Source organism: Dermacentor variabilis, chromosome 3 (assembly GCF_050947875.1).
Source record: "Dermacentor variabilis isolate Ectoservices chromosome 3, ASM5094787v1, whole genome shotgun sequence".
NCBI classification, from domain to species: domain Eukaryota; kingdom Metazoa; phylum Arthropoda; class Arachnida; order Ixodida; family Ixodidae; genus Dermacentor; species Dermacentor variabilis.
Window position 1 is genome coordinate 105,052,376 of NC_134570.1, and position 20,564 is coordinate 105,072,939.

Sequence of the window (20,564 nt, forward strand, 5' to 3'; positions counted from 1 at the left end):
AGCGCGCTCTCACTCTTGTAAGTCAATTGTGGCTATATACACGACGGCCCAAGCGTATCAAAGCATTGGCTTCCATGACAGAATGATCGCTAAGGCTGTTATACTCTCGTGCTATACATGCGTACGCGGCTCAATGGGCCGAACGTCGGGCTACTGCGCTAGGAGAGCACGGTTCAAACATCACCGCCGGCCATGTAGCCCTCTTCTTTTTCTAGCTAGGCCTCAAGCGAGCCCAGTCGAAAACCTAATTATCTACCAACCGATCGCAAAGCGCCTGTTGAGGGGGAAATAATATTTTGCATTTAAGCACATGATGGGGCGTAGAAGGCGCAAACATTAAGCTGCCCAACAACATTAATCCAGACGGGCCACATTGGAGTATACAAGAGAAGAGACCGCATGATGTCACGGGTCAGTGAACTGCTCACAACCAGACCGGCTGTAGCGTGTATGCAGGTGCATCCCTGAGTCCACCTCGGCTACTGACGACAAGGCGAAAAAAATGACGGGCAGGCAGCGAAAGAATGCTTCGAATTTAAATATCCTAATGTTACACAAAAACAAAATTTTGCCGTCTTACCGCCTCGCCCCGTGGAGCACGCCAGCGTGATCCATGCTAGGAAGAGCGTCCAGAGGATGCGGTCCAAGAATGCCGCAAGGAGTGCCACGCCCGCTGACACGGGATTCGGGCTTCGGTACCAGGCGAACTTCACAAATACGCAGAACAAACAGCAGGCCACGGACCCGTACCAGCAAACCTGCTGGAACCACTGGAGAAATGAACGCGAAACACACATCACTTAGAGGCTCAGCGTGGAATTTCACAAAAATGCATGCCACGAGGACCGCAGTAGTAAACTTGCTTGTAACACACGGTTTCGCTCTGCGAGGAATATGTGTCGCACGATGTCCCACTTGTAAAGAAAGCGGGAATTAACCATCGGCTGGAGCTGCGGGAGCACTACGTGTGCGAATAGGGGCAACTCCGGATTCATCATTATTGTTATTTATTTTACCCTTAAGGGCCTTTTACAGGTCATTAAATCGAGAAATCAGAAAAAAAACGTGTCATAAAATGAATACAATAATTATAGGAAAGGCAGCCGTTTGCCAAACAAATAAGTACGCGGCGAGTACAATCATGACGAAGATTCTGTTCTTAATAATGGGTACTGTAACAACGGTAGTGGGAAACTAAAGCAAGCAGAAACTGCCAATACAGAAAGCAGGGAGCAAAATAGAAAGAAAAAGGCCGGAAAAATATGTCAAACATGGTAACTATACTTGGAAGTACGCTTACGCATTAAGAAAGGATCGACTGAGGTGGTTGGTTCATGAAAGGTGGTGGTTGGAGGTGGTTGGTTCATTTCGAGTGAAATGGTTCATGAAAGGATACTTTCATGAACTAACCCGGACCGCCGTCGCTCGATGGCAAAGTCGTTTTTCTTGTGAACATAAGACCGGAGGCTCAATTCGCGGCCCGTGTGCATTCAGGTGGGCGTGTAGTGCGAAAAAGGCTGATTTCTCCGCACCTCGAGTAACCGTAAATACTATGTCCGGAACGCTTTCAGTATTGTAAAAAAAATATTCACCAAGATAATTTCCAATAAAATAAAGGCCACACATGACATCAATAAATCAAGAGGACAGGTTGGCTGCAAGTAGAGATGTTCTACATCACATCGAAGTCATCACTCAGGTAATCGACACATTTGCGAACTACTGTAGACCTCTCTACATTGACCTTCAGAGACTGAAAATGTATTTGATTCATTTGAGGTACCAGCAGTCATAGAGACGTTGCGTAATCAAGGAGCAGAGGAGGCATACGTGAATATCTTGCGGAGATATCTGCAAAGATCCCTCAGCGACCTCGGTTCTCCCCAAGAACAGTGGAAACTTACTTATCAAGAAAGGGGTCAGGCAGGGAGACAGATTCTCTCTAGTAATATTCACTGCACGTTAAAAAAAATAATCAAGCCATTAGGCTGGGAAGGCTTAGATGGGAGGCTCAACGGTGGATGCCTCAGCAGCCTTCGGTTTGCAGATAAGATTTTGCTCTTCAGCAACACTGTGGACTCGTTACAATAAATGATTTAGGACCTTGAGAAAGTGCAAGAGTGTGTTTGAATACAACTATACAGCAGACAAAGATAATGTTCAGTAGTCCAGCAATGGAACAAGAATAATGGACAGCTAGTCAGCCTCAAGAGTCTCTTCAGGTGTACGCTTATCTAGGCCAATAACTCACAAGGGACCCTGATTCTGATATGGAAATTTACAGAAGAATAAAAATGGGTTACCACACATACGGCAGGCATTACTAAATCCTGAGTGAGAGCTTGCCACTGTCATTTACAAAATTACAAATTACAAAACGTTACAAAATTATAATTTACAAAATTACAGAAGTGACACGTTGATATCCGTGACCTCACGCTGACGTACAAGCGCTGGGAGTTCCGACCCAAAATTGATGCAATGAAACCAGTAATTGTAAATCATGTTCTATATACATATTTTAATAACAAACCCATTACACCTAAATAATCAAAAACGTCTTTTTTAAGCATTGGCCGCGTCTTCGCATGTGAGACTTGGTTAAGCGGTACCTTGGATATCTTCCTCTCCTTGAAGTCGTCTACGACGAGGTACGTCATGCAGCCGCCGAAGTAGCACACGGTGTGGTAGTAGGGCCGGATGTAGTATTCGTTCAGAGTTCGCAGCATGACGCTGAAATTCAAAGAGATTAAAGAATTCGGAAAGAATAAAGGTACAACTCTACAGCAGGGGGAAGACTGTTGCTGCGATTAGTGAACTAGTCTAGACCCCTTTCGCCGTCACACACACAGGCCCTGGACGCAGTACGCTAAACTTAGCGAGCAAGAAAGGCACTGGCGGCGATATCGCGTAACAGGACTGCATTAAAATCTAAGCCTGCAGACTTTCGACATTTTTCCTGCCTACATAATCAATAGGTTACAAGTCAAGGTTGCGGTAAGTTGCACGAAAAATCTTGTATGTTAGTCTTCAGGCGTGAGGTGCATGTCCTTTACCTCAAAACTTAGCAATATATTTTCTGCAAAGTGAAGCAACTTCAAAACGCGCTTTGTGCTCCGGCGCAGTAGACTCGTAAGGTCCGCGGTCGGAAGTTTCTTGGGGCCGCACTCTTGCTGCTGTTATCGTGTCCAGTGACCTATACTCGCGGACTACTTTCTGTTGCTATGAAGGGAGGCAAAGCGCGCACAAGTGAAAACGCTTCTGAAAAGAGGCCCGCGTTTTAAACGACGTCAGATTAAGCTGGGGAAGAGAAAACATAAACACCTTATTAGCAACAGTGAAATAAGACAAAACACACCACTGAGCGTAATGGTTGACTTAATTTGCGGCGTTTCCCTCGCACGTGGAAGCTGCGTCGACACAGCGTCTGTTCGGAGAAATCAGAAGCACTGTCAGACGCTGCCGAACTACTTGGAGCGGTAACACATGTACAACAGCCACGCGACCGCGGCTGTCCCTTCATGGCCACAGAAAGTTGTCCGCGAGTATAGTCACACGAAAAACAAAAGAATGCGACGATGCTAACAGAGCGTTTAGTGAATGTTCCTCGCACTGGGTGCAGTGACCGCACGTACTTTTAATTGGCAATGATCTTCAATACTTACTCCGCACTCGACCCTGGGAAGATCATAAACGGCGGCAGCTGAAAGGCTGCAACGACGCACGTTCCAGCAATGCAGCCCAGAAGAGATAGAAGGGCGAATGCTCCGACTGTAAGTGTCCTGTGCCTGTGCATCAAGTGTCCGTGTCAGACAACATCGCTAGGATCGTTCTAATTGTGGAGCTTTCGTGGCGAACAATAAACGATTATTTGAAAGAACGGTTGGGAGTCGAATATCTAATCCGGTATTATATTCATTCAAAAGAATGGCCAATGGCCCTTGCGCGGTAAAGAAACCTATTTTTCGTGAAGCTTATCTCGCTGCTTCTTGCATAGATTAATTTATTTCATAGCTACTCGTAATCTCTTGCGTTAGATTAATAACTAACTGTCATCTAGTTTGTGCAAGATCCTTTGTAGGTGTGCTTACGTTTCCATTTTTCTGTTCGAAGTAAACCAATCGTAAATAACGCTACGATTGTATCTTTACTTATCCAACTAAGCCAACTCTGGAAGCTGTAACTAAAAGCCCTCATATGTTCAAAACACTCGTGTACAATACTTATGCGTGACAGGATCGTATTGCTGTATGAGCATTTAGTACAGCTGTACCATCAATTCAAATTAAAGAAATGAATTACGGGCGTGCTTATGTAAGGTCGCTTTCATGTGAATCTAACAACTTTGAGAACAGATCCTATAGTGCTTTGGGCCTCTTTCTTGGTTTGTACACGTAACAAGTAGCTGTATTAAAAAATTTTAAGGAATATTTTTATGCAGTGTAACAAGCAAATAATTTTGGAATGCTTATTTTTTGTATGCGGTCCCTCGCACTATGATGTTCCTTCTTTGAATGAACTCACCGTTTGAATATCAGCAGTGTGACAAGAGAGACGACGAACAGCTGGAAATCCGTCGACAGGTACCACACGTGCGGTATGACATCCTGGCACGCGAAAAAAAGGCACAATGTCCAAAAACAAATTTCAATGTTATTAGCGCAGAGAGAGAGAGAGAGAGAGAGAGAGAAAGCACTTAGCTTGTGTCTACTTCCGTGTCCCGTCTAAGGTAGGCGCGTGTTAAACCAGCCCAAAAAAATTACCCCTAAACCATCAATACATTTCATTAGGATAGAGAAAGCTTTTAACGAAACACATATTTCTTCTGGCGTATCCCAAGTCTCCTACATGCTACTAAGGGCGAGTAAGGAGTGTAGAGAGAGAAAGGGGGGCGGTACAAGGAACATGACCGGGTACGATAAAGGTAAGCTTGGTATTTAGATCCCAAATAGAGTTCGATGGATTACATGGGAAATGAAGGAGATGTAAGAATGAACTTCAGTTATTCTGATGTGCATAAAGCTAGTTCCTGGCAAATTAGTTCTACAGAAGTCCGAAAGGTGGAGGAATGTTTACGAAAACATAATTTGTCATCCACCCGAATGCAGCACGATGCTACAGAGAAAACCCATACGAGTTTCTCAGATAGAAAGCGTCGAAGTTGAAACAGAATTCGTCCTGGTCCAGGGAACTTGAATCGGGCGCCAAAGCCCTCTGAGCTACCATCCTAGCTACCAACATCTGAGCTCACCGAGAGCCGGGAAGATGGCAGAGAGACGGTGAAATATTTGACAACTCGCCTTGATCAGGACGACTCGCGATCCAGGACAATTTTCTTTCAGCTGTGAAATAACGCTTGCGAATTAAAACTCACGTGGGTTTCCCTTGTAGCTTTGTGCTACGATCCGGTGGATGACAATTTTTCGCTTGCAACAGCATCTCCTAAAGCTTGCCAAGCAAGCTATTCTCCTGAATTTAAGGAAACAAGTCCAAAAGCTGGCGCTACCTATAATGGAAGGACAAGGCAATTAACGTAATGTGCTTATCAGCATTAGTGGTGCCGTAACGATTTTGGCCATTTGACCTTCATAAAATGTTTCATGGAATGTTTGAATATCAATTTTTATATATTTTTTTCATGCATCAATGCGTACTAGTTCAAATACTGTTGCAGTAGGGAGTTCTTTATTCAGTGGTGGCAAAGTCTGGAAACGCGAGTAGGGCAAGCGCAGGCTAAGGAAAGTTCAAATGTTTAATACTGGGGATTTCTTGTGGTATTAAAAGCAGGCTGGCCTGTGAGACGAAAGTGCTAAGAAGTAGCGAATGTTGTGGTCTTTCTACTTCCTCATGCTAGGCGCTAAACATGTCCGTCCATGTATGTATCTACTGAAAAAAATGAGCCAGAAGAAACCTCAGGCACCAGAACAAAATAGTCGGCATTTACCAAAATCTGTACAGTGATGGTCACTGACCAAGGTTTAGGCTCCTCTCAAGGTGCACTACCAAGAGAAGCGGACCGCAATACAATCCTGTTAAGGAAACGCGCACGCAAGAACCTTTGATTTAACCAATTTAAGATGCTGTATTTGATAACCTTCCCCGAGCACGTACAGGACGTATATATATTTTCATATAATGCATGAATCCATACGCAGTCGTTTTAGTCATTTCTAAATGGTCTGAACGAAAATGAGTTAAGCCGACACGTATAATAATTACGTTATGGTTTACTCACGAGAGTATACTAGTGAATTGAGCTGTGATGACGGAAGATAAACGAATAAATAACCATTATTAAAGTGCAAAGCATGGAACCAGAGAATATTTATAGGCAAGACAACTGCTTCTCCTGCCTGAACAAGTTTTATTTTCTCCCATATTTTAAGCTTTAGTGATTCGAACAATAACAGTACGTCTGCCGAAAGCAATACCATTCCTGAGTTCACTGTGCTAATTTTCGTCGACCTAACTTAGAAGTAGGAGTCCTTATGCTACTGCATATTCGCAATGTTCTCGCAAGATCACACCTGCTGCGGACAGTTCGCACCACCCTTCCTGCACGAAGTTTAGGCTTTTAACAGCTACCGCTCTTTCTCGTTGGACGTCTTGTATTTCTCCATGGTAGCAAAGTTGTTGCGAAGCATATAAAACTTAGTAATCCTTGCTTGCTGGTCCCAACCGGTGCCACGTACGTGGTAACCCTTGTAATGACGTGTAAACATCAATGATTTGTAAGAGAGATTCCAAGATTGTGAAATTCACCGCCAACGCGTACTCGCCGAAAGGTACCCATTCCTTTTGTGCAGACCTGACACCCTTACATGACGACGACGTGTATTTGAATACAGCTCAAGTTGAAACAAGCGAGAAGTTCATATAACATGAGGCGTATGTTCATATAACATAGGCCGCCAGCATTTGTAGCGAAAGTATAATGCAACGACCAAATGCACTGTAAAGTACGTAGATGCCTTTCGTGAAGACGTTTTCATAAAGAGGTTAAACTTACTCGTTCGCTGATTGTATCGAAATTACGGATCTGCAGAAGCAAGTGCCACCAATGAGAGGCGAGCTCCTTGTGCAGGTCTTGGAAGAACGCCTTCGTGTTGGGACCCTTGACGAAGGTCTGCAGCGCGTACAGGCACATGATGATGAAAAACAGTGGAATGCAAGTCCTGCAGAGAGAATGATGTACTTACTGTCCTTAAAGTGAAAACTGGAGAATCTCGTCACTTCTCCTCGAATTTGAACTCTTCGGCTAGGATGTCCGTTTACGTGTAGAGAACTCTCGTTTATCAATACACTTCAGTAGTGGTACGAAAAACAAGAATATGGCCATTAAGGCTGCGGGTCAACTGAACCCTTTACTTAACAAATGTGCAACATATTCACATTCACGCGGTGAGTATTGCTAAACATATTCAGTTGTTTGTAGCCTAAGCCATCTCTGGGTAACGGGCCGTTTTTAAACAGCAGCGGTGAAGGTATAGTTTCTTCCTCATTTTCTTTTTTGTTTCTTTGTTATGATTAGGCGGGACGTAGCTGACAGTAAATAGATGAAGATTTAATTACTACAAAACTACGACGAGTAATTTAGAAGTACATAAAAGATAATCCTGCCACGTTCACATTTCTTTCCTTCGTAATCTACAACACCATGGACTAAAATAACATTGACACGTTTACTAGTAAACCATTACTGTTCGTGACGCACGAGATTAAACATTGGCTGTTCTTATCAACCATGCCCTCATTGCTTTTTCCTGACATCACACGATGCGATATGACTAACCATTATGCATTTATTACATTGATAGAAGCTTGGGAGTTTGGAAGTTCAATTCGTGGTGATTAGAAGAGTTTAGGTTACCTCTGCGCTAGAAGAGGTAACCTAAACTAAAGGTAACCTAACCTAAACTAAAGGTAACTAGAGGTAACCTAAACTAAAGGTAACCTAGAAGAGTTTAGGTTACCTCTAGGTTTAGTTTACCTCTGCGCTATAACGCAGAGGTAAATAAAGTCTGTCTGTCTGTCTGTCTGTCTGTCTGTCTGTCTGTCTGTCTGTCTGTCTGTCTGTCTGTCTGTCTGTCTGTCTGTCTGTCTGTCTGTCTGTCTGTCTGTCTGTCTGTCTGTCTGTCTGTCTGTCTGTCTGTCTGTCTGTCTGTCTGTCTGTCTGTCTGTCTGTCTGTCTGTCTGTCTGTCTGTCCGTCCCTTTTATCTTCATCCCCCCCCCCCTAAGAGCTATTCCAGCAACTCTCTAATAACCCATTTCTCTGAAAAGTAGGCTGTCTCATTATGACAGCCGCAAGTTATCAACAGCTAAAAAAGGCGAATTTTACGAGCACTATAAGAAATTTTATATCTTGACCAAGCTCATTTGGTAACTGTGGAAGACTTAGACAAGTTTTGCTGTCATGCACAAGGCGGAAATTTTATGTAGTTTATGTGTGATTTGTATGTGTGTGTGGTTTATAGGAACTCTCTACGAAGTTGATTGTAACGTCCTATTTATCCTGTCTATTCGCAGGATGCACGGTAAATTTGCATGTGATGGTTACACATCAAAATTCATTCACGGGCGAATTTGGGCACATTCATGATCAAACTAAGCGCAAACAGGACGACCTAACAAGACGAAAGCACAAGACGATGTTCTCAATTGACATATTTATTACGCCACAGCTCTAGTTATAAGAAAACAGGCCTAAGGAACATGCATCTATTCCTCCGTACAACATTCAATTTTGTCCTTGGGAATCCTTTGTATCATTCGCTCTCTTGATATGTCTCGCATGATAGCTTCTCCATGCATATATTCTTCAGGTCTGTTTTTAATAATGAGCTGAGAAATGGCGTGATAAAGATGGCCCATGCAGGTATTATCTCGTCCTGCTTCCTTGTAGTGTGGTCCGGTTCCCGCTAAAATATATTTGGAATGGCTGCACATATTTGCCTCCTCAAAACGCAGAACAATGTAAAACGCTTCCTACCTAATCAGCCGTCTGATAACGCCGATTATGAAGACAATTGGTCCATTTCTCCTTTGCCTTGTGACAGTAAAACATAGTAAGAAGCCGCTGCAAAAAAGCAAAAGCAAAATATTCTCTCAGAGAATCTCAACACGCGAATAGAATGTATGCGGTATCATAAACAAATAAGTCATATCAAAAATATTGATCAAGCGACCAATTCACCAAATTGTTCCGTCTCAGTGCACAGTTTCACAGAAAGAGGGATCTGGATACCACGACCAACCATATAACTAAGAAGAATGCCATAATATCAAGCGACCTGCTTTCCTTGCCTATTTCGTACATTTGGTATACTTGAAATAGTCATGAAGCCCTTTTTCTTTAGTAATAGCAAGAAAACACACAACCCCTGCTTCCCCTCCCTCCCCCACCTCCCAAAATGTAAGCTTGTGCTGATTGACGGCCTTTATATTAAGTTACTGGGACATTTAGGTAGTCTTCACTACAGCTAAAGTGAAGTCCGGCTGTGTTCGCATATTCTATATAAGTTGCGTTAGACGTTTCTATACTTGCCTCAGAAAAAAGAACGTGTCAACGCTGCTGAACCCAGCGGTTATGATCATAAATGACCACCTGTCTGATAGGAGGAACAAGTTGAGCAGCCCAGCTGAAAAGAGTAGAAACAGTTTGAACGGCGTCACTCAATAAAACTAAGGAATAGCTTCATCGGCAGAACAAGCAATGTGGCCCACATTGAAATGGCCACGACATCCTCAACACGACGGACTAACAAAGCTATAGTCGCTTAAGATTACTCACCAATGCTAATAAATTGTTCAGGACAACATTCATTTGGGCTAGATGGTGCATACTTCAATTAGGAAAGAACAGCGTCAATTAAGACAATCACGAGAGGGAGAATGACACCGGACAAGCGCCAACTTCATCTCAAGCGACGAAGTTGGCGCTGGTCCGGTGTCGTTCTCCCTTTCGTTATTGTCTTAGTTGGCGCTGTTTCTTCCTAATTCTAATAAATTGGTTCACGCGGATCATGAAAAATAACATTACACAGCTCTAGTTAATTTCGAAAAACTTTTAACCTATTCATGCGCCATCCGCAACTTCCGTGTTACGAGCCTAATGACATCCGAACACGAAACCGATGCATGCATGAGCAAAAAGGCACTAGCGCTCTTTTTTCTGTGCACATATTCCGCGAGGCCTTGACACTGTAGCAATGAAGTCTATATTAAGTCAACGCAAATCACCCTCGTCACACCTGTATCTTGTACTTCAAAGCCCGCTCACAATTTCTAAAGCACTATTGGTTTAGCACAAAGATGGAGCACCTCGAAATATATCCCTATTATTGAACGAGGCTAATTTAACTTGCAAATCGCGTACGGTTGATTCAGGTAACTGGACTGGCTGAGTCGTAACATTTACAAGTTCTCATAAATTGTCTACGGTTGCATCCGTTTTTGAAAGAACACGCACCTCTCTCCCTGTCGACCATCATCCAGTTACAAACGAACAGAAAACGAACTTAAGAAAAAGGAACTGGCAGTTCCGCCGGAAAGGCAAAGCATCAACTGCAATATCAAATCAGTAGACAGCTATACGAAGCAATGATATTAGTTTTATCAGCCGTATAGGTTTCTAAAGGTTTGTAGATGCACACGCGCGCTTGCGCGCTCCTAGTCGTTAGGAGCGCGAGCGCTTGTTCAGCGAGGGTTAAGTCGTGTCACGATCAACAACCAACCTTACCAGTAGCCGACTCAGCCTGGCCGACGCCCTTAGGAGCATAAAGTAAGCAAACAAAACCAAAAGAGAGAGAACGAAAACATGGGCGAAGCGTGCATGACCTACTCACACCACGTGTCTGACATTACCGAGCCGCAGTGGCCGAGGGCAATGTGAACGATGCCGTAAAAGCGCATGCCGTGCAGGAACTGCAGGGCGTAGTGGTCTTGCTTATTCTTGTCGGACACCTTGAGCAACATGCGGGTGTTGGACGTCGCCGAAAAGGCCGTGATGAATTCGGACAGAGCGCCTGAAAAGAATGTAGCGCGCGCACATTTCCGTCAGGGTCGGTAACTAAATGCGTTTGTAACTATACGATCAGACCAGCGCGATGTATACGCTTTCGCTAGCCCTTGATTTGCGGCAGTAAAGCAGGAATCACGAGGCCGGGTGCGGCTCTTCCATTGGGTCGGCAGAATCGCGTATAACGAGCTGCAACGAATCACAATTCGGTGGCAGTGAACTATACATGAGGTTCGTCTACAGAATAATCCGTGTCGTATAAACCCCGCTTAGTACCACAGGGATGGCTGAACCAAAATATGAACGGGTGGACAAATGCATTTACTCACAGCTCCTATAGTTCTAACCTGTCTGTTAGATTGACTAGCCCTTTCAGCGTCACTGACGTACCGGCCCTCTTGCGCGGTTCGGTCCTGCGGTATTCTTTTTGACATTCCTTATGTCAGATAACAATGTGTGGACAAGACAAAAGAAGCACTTGCCAATTTCCATATCATTTGTTTTTAATTTCTGCACAAGCAAATACAAACAGTTGTGTGTGTGTGTTGTATAGTATCCGAGAAAAAAACCCGACGGTGGGGGCGGGTCACCTATGGAAAAGAACCTACTCTGAAAGGGGCAACCTTGGTGTATTTCTATTAGTACGCCTCTCCGTTCAAAGGCATGGCCTACAGCGCGACGAGGCCAAACACATTTGATCATTGCATTGATACAAACCGGCTTCGAATTCTACGGTACTATAATGACCTTCTATCTAGCAGAGGAAAGAGTTCGCAAGTACAAAGCACCAGGTTGAGCAACATCGTTCTGTAAATGTGTAAACCTGCCCGCCAGCTACGGCATCGTGAAATATACAAAAATAGACTCCACGTACTGCGGTCTTTCTTCCTCTTCGGCTCTCGCTTCATGAAGCAGTCCACATAGGTACCAGCTGCGACGGCGATGAGTAGAATGCATAAAAACACCCTGTAAGTAGAAGCATCCCATACTTAGAAAACTGCTTCAAGAGTGACAGCTTGATTGTTAAAGCAAGATGTCAGCCAAAACAGTGAATCCTTTGTGCCATGATAATGTAAAAAAAAGAACTAAATCAAATAACGTCATAGCCGCTTCAATAGAAAGCAATCATTAGTTGAATCAGGTGGGTTGTTGGAAACAATGTCCAGCATATTGAAGTGTTCGACGAAAAGTCGTCTGCCGAGGAAACATACGGGTGCAAAAAAAAACGTGCAGTCGCCAGGAATAAAATAAAAATAAACATCATGACGTATCGGGCCCCGCACAGGTCCCTTAATCCCTATGAAGTTATAAGCATGGGCGCGCGGCTATTTATGGGTGAGGTCGCGCAGCGTACGGGTGCATATCTCTGGCAGATTACCCCGCATCCTGTTTATCGTGCATCTAGTAGACTGAATGTAGTATGACTGTAAAAGCAAACGGGCAGATAAGTGTTTCTCTTTTGCGATGATGGCTGCCGAGTTGCAGTAAATGCTGTGTCCGGTTAGTTGGCGATATTGCGCCAGGGCCTTCGCGGCTGTGTAGCCCTTGGCGACGTTATTCATGTGCTGTTTCAAGCAACGTTTAAGATTTCCGACTCTCGCCGATGTACGACACGGCACACTCCTTGCTTGGTATACTGTAGATCTCTCCCAGGTAGTCCGTGTGCTTCAAAAGTCCTTTTGCGCGAACCAGCTGTTGGCGAAGTTTTCGGGAAGACAAGTGGGTGATATGCACACCGTATATATCCTTTAAAAATTCTTGCAAGGGCTTTGCTTGTTCCCACTGGGTGACGTACCGCCGCGCGCTTCACTGTTTCTTTCACCGCTTCACGGCGAGGCTTGGCTGATTTGCGCTCTTGCGTTCTGGCCATTTAAGCAATGGTTCAAGCAAAGACCATTTAAGCAATGGTTTAAGCAAAGACAATTTAAGCAGTGGTTACCCTCGACAGAGGGTAACCATTGCTTAAATGGTCTTTTTTTCACAACCTGCACCTATTGCCTACGTATCGTGGGGCTGGAGCAGACGCGGAATGCCAGGGAAGGGAGTGCTGCTGCGACGGATCGCTTTTACCCAATTGGGTGCGCCGAGTCAAAGCTCAGGTGCTTTCCCATGTGCGTTGGCTTTCTGTACACACGAGTCCTAAAGCCGCTTGAAATCCTCTCCACGAGGACACCCAGGAATGGAATGCGCCCATTGGCTTCCTTTTCAGCTGTGAACTGTATACTCGGCTTGAAGGAATTTAGGTGCTTGAGGAAATGTGTTGCGTGCCGGTGACGGATAATTCAGAAGCAGTCGTCCATGTATCTTTGAAAGAGCTTTGGACGCATACCGAATGAAGACAAAGCGGCACTTTCCACATCCTCGAGAGCATTGTAACTGCGTAAACTTCGTAACTTCGTAAATTTCGTAATGTAGCTCCACGCTTTGAAGAATGCCGCCTCCTCCTCGCGTGCTCTGGCCGAGGCCGACGCCGCGTCGCTATTGGCCTAACAGCATCGCGTGGGCCCTCGCGCCGGCTTTGTTTGTTTACAGTCGTTCTTCAGCGCCACTTTCGCTTGGGAAGCGTCTACGAAGTGGAGAGGAACGCAAGTTGGCACCGCTGCTATGCTCGAGTCGTGCAGACGACATAACATCGAGGAGGGAGCGTACAAGAGAGGAGAAACAAGGAGCCGTGAAGGCGGAGGAGGAGAGTGTCGCCACTTTACGAAGCTTAGGGGGCTTTAGCTCCACACAGCCGCGAACGCCTCGCGGAAAATCGCGAACCAACCAGGCAAGCATTGACTGCCACACGGCAGCCACCACCGCTAAACAGAAACACTTATCTGCCCGTTTGCTTTTAGAATCATACTAAATTTAATCGACTGGACGCACGATAAACAAGATGCGGGGTAATCTTCCCGAGATATACACCTGTACGCTGCGCGACCTCACCTATAAATAGCTGAGGCGCCCATGCTTATAACTTCATTGTGATCAAGAGACCCATACGGGGCCAGAAACGTCACGTGCGTTATTTTCCCTTTAATCTCGGTGGGTGCGCGTTAGTTTTTTTTCCACCAATGGACAGCATATATGTGTATTTAGTGTCATTAAAGAAGTGTAATATGTTGCTGCATGTGCAATGCGACAGGGCTTGAACATTTGAGGCATGAAACAGTATACTTGAAACATGGAAAACTGTAAATTTATTTATTCATAGAAGAAAAGGAAACGCAATTAGATTACCCGGCCCTCATTCCCTGTCTAGACTGTTTTGAGGCAAACCCATTAGCTTCTCCTACTGTGAACGCAAAAGCACACTGAGACTTACACAGCATCTAAGCTACACTATCAGATACAAAACTTGTTATCGGCAAACTATGCCTCTCAATAACTCTTCAAGACCACAAGTACATTTGCCTGTCCCTTTATCTTAACGTCAATGTTCACGACGCGTGCAAACAACTAGGAAGAGTGTCCCACTCATTTGGCTATATAAATGTCTTAAAAGTGGCTACTTCTGACACACTTGGAATTTGCAATTCTCAAAGACGGGGGTAAAACAATGCAGAAATGTGTTTGCGAATCCAGAAATCTTCCAGTCGCAGGGATTCGCAACGGAAATTTGCCAAAAATACAAAAGTATTTCTTCCCTCAACTTGCAGGTAGGTGCGTGTACTTGATACCTGCAGTTATAAGAAGCGCACCTCGTGCGACGAGCTCATGTCCGTAGCTGCCTTTCACATTTCTGACTAAGATAATTTAACTTTCTACGTTTTCATCTCGAAGAAAGGGTGGTGCCAAGTAGAGGGTGGCACAGTTTTGCAGGCGAGGACGCCTCGCTTTTCATTTCGGGACAGATAAATTTAACAAAATGTTTAGCAAGTGACAAAAAGCGTTCACTTGTTCAAAAAATATCAAGGCCGATGAAAAATGTGTTTTCGCACTCTGTTGTGTTGAAGTTGATAGTATTATTGGTATTTTCCTAAATGTAGAAAAATGGAAACGTAAGCCTCTTTAGGGGCAGTTATTCCGATATCCCAGATGCACCGCTAAGACAAGGATAATAAAGAAAAAGAGGAGGACATAAAGAAATAGAAGGGTAAGAAATGGTGTAGTTATATTAAGCAGCCAGGGCAACGTACGTCTGAGAGCGAAGTTTGCTAAGGAGCATCTTTCTCTACGTATACTCAATCTTTGCCATGTTAGAGTAATAGAGATGGGCTCACTAATGGTAGAGCTGAGGGCCCTGTGCTAAAAAAAGCAATTAGGTATCTTACTGCACTCTGGTGTAGCAGAGTGCTCACATTTGCTGATGTCAGGTGCTTTGTGGCATCAAAACCTTCCTCCCACAACACTTTTCCTCATCGAAAGCTGACAGGCAGAAAAATGTCCCGGTATATTTTAATTTGAGCTTTGCGCCACGAGGTGTCACAGAGACATGGCGATACGAATTTCTGGACCGATGTATTGCTTTAACGGTGACGCTGATCTTTTACAGCGAATCTGCTAGCGTCTAATTGGTCCTGATTTTTCGTGGGTTTCTTCTGCACTCACCCAAAAAAGTGGAAACGGGTCTTTTCTTTGCGTTACCGCCTTACAGAAATATGTTTTATAATATATTCGAATTACAATACGAATCTATCCTGTTTGCAGCTTGTGTCAAGTCGTACTTCACCAATTTTCTGGTGCAATTTACTTTCAAAATTTCAATTCGTTCAATAAGGCGCTTGCGCTCGGCGGATGGCCTAGAAGAATGAGGATGTATGCTGCGCGCGTGGCGAACTGCCGTCAGCACGCTTAACACGAACGCCACGCAGACCGGCTTAGACTGAAGCCAGCGCCGCGAAGCCTTGTGCCCTGTTATCTCGGTATGTTTGCGGCGGCTTACGACGGCTGGAGCGCAGCTCTATTTGACTGCTCGCCTTGTCTTTCGCTTGTGCCTCACCGGTCAGTCCGTCCCCTCCGTAACGGAGAGTGCAGTAAGTTACCCGCCAATGTTTGACAACTGGCGTCCGCGACAGGACATGCTGGCCTCCGATACATGTGCCGCTCGCCTCGCTGGTTCAACAAACTCTGCCCGCTTGCCGCAGTTCACCCGATACACACACACTCTCTCTCTCTCTCTCTCTCTCTCTCTCTTCGTCACTGCGCCGGCTACCGCGGGAGGAACCGGTCTTGGGGCCCGCGGGATCTAAGCAACGCGCCCCCTACACACGCGCTCACCGCGACGGAATCTCTTGGCGGCGGTGCGGTGACGCCGAGGGGTACGCGCACTTCGTGACACACTCAATGCCACTACTTGCTCTATGGCAGGCTGCCAGTGATCGGAGTACCCACACAGAGGATTGTTAAAATGATATGGTAGTTATACGGGTGTTATCTCATTGAGGAGGTGCTTTACTGCTATTTCTTCATTTGCATCAAAATTTAGAGCTGCCGACAACCAAACAAGTTCCTATTAGTCATTATGGTGAGCAAAACGTGAACAAGGTGAAAGCAGGAGCCAACGTTTCGACAAGTGGACTTGTCTTCTTCAAGGCGACGTATGCTTTCCTCGCCACAGTATATATAGGTGGGGTTGTTCTAAAGCGGTGAGGGTGTAGGGCGGGAGGGTGCGGCAACGAAGGAAGGTGTGTCAGCGTGTCGAATTGAGAGTAAAGGTATGCTGTGCACAAGGCCAAAGCCAGGGCCACACCCCCCCCCCCCCCCCCCGCCCCGCACCGGTCTTTCAACGCACGCTTGTCAGCCGGCGTGTCAAGGGCGTCTGACACGCCCGCTGAAAAAAAAAAAAGAAGAAAGGGATACGACAAGAAACCAAACGAAGTGTTGTTGCTTATAGCTTCAAATTTAGCATAGCGAATAGATTCTAAAGCTCCCTTTGAAACGTTTATGCCTATTGGTTGCAATGTCTCGAATTTATGGACAAGGTATGATTCTCTGTATTTTTTTTTCTCGTTCAGAACGGAAACTCGACTGTAAGACGTAGAGTTTAAGCGCATAAAAGTTATGACCTGGTTGGTTGAAATGCTCGGCGACGGCTTTGGGATGCCTTTTAGCTGTGTACGCACGATGTCCGTTTAATCTGACGTTCATTGGTTGTCCTGTTTCACCGATATATTGTTTCTTACAGAAGGAACATTCAAGCATATAAATCACATCCGAAGTTGTACAAGTGAAGCTATATTTGACTTCATGTGAATAACTATTTCCGGTGCTGTTAATTTTAATGTCACTTTGAAGGTGCCTGCAGGTTTTGCATCTAACGCGGCAACACGCTTCTATTACGGGGTCGCCCTAGGTGCAAAACCTGCAGGAACCTTCAAAATGACATTAAAATTAAAAGCACCGCAAATAGTTATCCACATGAAGTCAAATATAGCTTCACTTGTACAACTATGGATTTGATTTTTGTGCTTGAATGTTCCTTCTGTAAGAAACAATATATCGGTGAAACAGGACAGCCAATGAATGTCAGATTAAACGGACATCGCGCGTACACAGCTAAAAAGCATCCCAAAGCCGTGGCCGAGCATTTCAACTAACCAGGTCATAACTTTTATGAACTTAAACTCTTCATCTTACAGTCGAATTTCCGTTCTGAACAAGAAAAAAAAATACAGAGAATCATACCTTGTCCATAAATTCGAGACATTGCAACCAATAGGCATAAACGTTTCAAAGGGAGCTTTAGAATCTATTCGCTATGCTAAATTTTAAGCTATAGGCAATAACACTTAGTTTTATTTCGTGGCGTATCTTCCTCATTTTTTTTTTTCAGCGGGCGTGTCAGATGCTCTTGACACGCCGGCTAACACGCATGCGTTCACAAACCCGGGGGTGGCCCTGGCCTTGGCCTTGTGCACAACATTCCTTTACTCTCCATACGACGCGCTAACACACTTTCCCTCGTGGCCGCACCCACCCGCCTTACACCCTCTCCCCTTTAGAAGAACCCCACCTATACATACTGTGGCGAGGAAAGCATACGTCGCCTTGAAGAAGACAAGTCCACTTGTCGAAACGCTGGCTCCTGCTTTCACCTTGTTCACGTTTTGCTCATCGTCTTGAATTTCCATCTCTCGCATTCCCCGTGTTTTCCCTCTATGAGTCATTATGTGTGCTATAAAGATGTAAGCATCACATGAAGTAAAGTTCAGTCAGACTTACCAAATTCCTATTTGGCTTCTGCTCCACGGTTCCGGTTCCCCTGTTACGCACTCAGACACTTCGAGGCGTAGGAAAGAGGGTGTCGCTGAAAAGTTCACGGAAATAAAGAAATTATGCTCGGGCTACACACTGTGAAAATTGCTGTGCAGGGTAAAAAAATGCCCTTCTTAGGGAGAAACACGCAGCTAATACTGCCATACTCCATCTCCGTAATTACAAAACCTAAGGCTTATGAAAACAAACACTTCGTAAAATGGAATGTCTCTTAATATCACGTAGCACCCGCACTCAGCCATACTGGCTCATTCAGTACTTTTCAAAGGAGATATGCGCACAAGCCACTTTACTGCTTCGAAAGTTCATAGTTGCCACAAGTGCGGCTGAAACAGATCACGCAATTACGGATAACCGCTCTACATACCGAATGCATGAGAAACGAAGGACACACGGCACCTCCAGATACACACCAAGAGTCAACTCTTCAAGTATACATAGCCATGCTCGGAGTGGTACTGACTAATTCACAAAGCTGGTCTACTTCGTTTTTAAAAAAAGATAAGGCTAATTGCCCTGCACATATGAATTATGTCTGTCTACACTTACATTGCGTTGATGTAGCTGCACTCGGTTGCTGAGAATAGTTGTGAAACGAAGTCTTCGCGATAGAAGAGTGAGAAAGAAAGTTTATTACCCAGAGAACAGTTACCATGCGCCCATGTAAGGGCTATGGGAATCAGACACGAATTACGACACACGAGCGCACCCCTTACGCTAACGCGCTAGTCCACGTCGTACTCTTCTTCCTCTAAGATTGGCCCATTGTAAAAAACAAACGAACGAAATCTCGCTTCGAGTATTCACAGATGTTCCATGCATGTCGTCGTGAAAAGGACATCCCTGTAAGGAAAACTTACTCCGGTTCGATAATAACGTAACAAAGATCCCTGAAATACTCTAAGAGAAGACATTCCGTGCTTGTATGCGCATTCTTCATTTACTTACAATCGCCCCCCAAAAATACAGCCATCCTTGCGGCTTACGATGCAAAAGTAGGCAGTGGGTCATGGTAGGGCTTGAGACGCTGCCCGGGGGGAGGTGACCTCCACACCGGCGCATGTCGTCACACGGAGTGTATTCATTTATAGTTGATACGTCTTGAAAACCCGCAGGCTACAATTCCCCTACTCTAACTTGTGCCAGAAAGTAATTATTTAAGAAGTTGATTAGTGTATTTTCGTAATAAGTTCTATACGCGTTTCCATTTCTGTTTATAGTAATATCTGCCTCTGAATATTCAGCCTCGAGGACAAAAATTACGCTTATTTGCCACAGCCGGTACTTCAATATTCCCGAAAACTTGCACACGGTCATCCGGCATAGGCCGTAAGGTGCAGCAAATACAGTTTCCTAGCGATAGACCTCAGATAGTGGGGACTGCAGTATTCAGAACGCAAATCTAAAGGCGACAAGAATTGGGCTCCTTGAAAGTTTCAAGGGCGTCGCAAATGCGCTGCAAATTGCAGACGTCTTTGAAGGTTACATTATTCGAACAACGGTAGTCTGTGCTAACTCGAGTAGAGGCGTCTTTCTTGCGAACGAGAACAGGCAGGAGATACTCAGGAACTCTGAAATGGTTGAATAACGCCGCCACAAAAGGGGCATGCCGTCCCCTAGGCCGTCAGTGACGGAGTGTTTGGCGCCGAAGTTGTGCCATGGTCTTCGACGCGATGTCAGGTGTAAACCGGTGTCAGTACGGACGTGCAGCTCAGTTGAGGCTGACAAACCTCGAAGCAGTTTCGAACTTGTGGAATGGGTGAAGCTCAGAGCGTTGGGCATGGCACCTGCACCAATTGTTGCGAGGTTTATTGCCGGCGCCATCTGGCAACGACGCTACTAATTACGACGACGATGGCAGCATGACGAACTGTCTCGACAAAAAACCAGCGACTGGAACATTAGCGATGCAGCTTTCCTAGCTGCATCGCCTAGCTGCATCGTAAGAAAGCAGCTCTCCTAGCTACTCTTACAGCTGCATCGTAAGAAAGTCAGATGCGTGCTCGTGTTCTTCCTTACACGCCCGTCTCCGAAAGAGAAAATTTTCCTTAATGAAAGAGATTATGTGGTTTTACGTGCCAAAATCACATTCTGATTATGAGGCACGCCGTAGTGGAGGACTCCGGAAATTTCGACTACCTGTGGTCCTTTAACGTGAACCTAATCTATGTACACGGTTGTTTTCGCGTTTCGCCTCCATCGAAATGTGGCCGCCGTGGCCGGGATTCGATCGCACGACCTCGTGCTCAGCAGCCCAATATTTTCCTCAATGAAATTCTCGCACAGTTACCATGATAAGCCATATACACGGCTCCAGCTCCTCTCGCAATAGCTGGGCGATGA

General features: G+C 45.1%; 1 protein-coding gene across 1 annotated transcript in view; it reads right to left on the reverse strand.

Annotated features, from left to right (window-relative positions):
• Positions 1-20,564, reverse strand: part of LOC142574670 (nose resistant to fluoxetine protein 6-like) — a 53,992-nt gene that overhangs the window by 24,066 nt on the left and 9,362 nt on the right. Inside the window, exons 4-8 of the mRNA XM_075683707.1 lie at positions 10,860-11,025; positions 7,010-7,175; positions 4,525-4,607; positions 2,613-2,733; positions 581-770 (exon numbers count right to left, since the gene is read on the reverse strand). Of these exons, the coding sequence (XP_075539822.1) occupies positions 581-770; positions 2,613-2,733; positions 4,525-4,607; positions 7,010-7,175; positions 10,860-11,025 (726 nt within the window). The remainder of the gene's footprint in view (positions 1-580; positions 771-2,612; positions 2,734-4,524; positions 4,608-7,009; positions 7,176-10,859; positions 11,026-20,564) is intronic.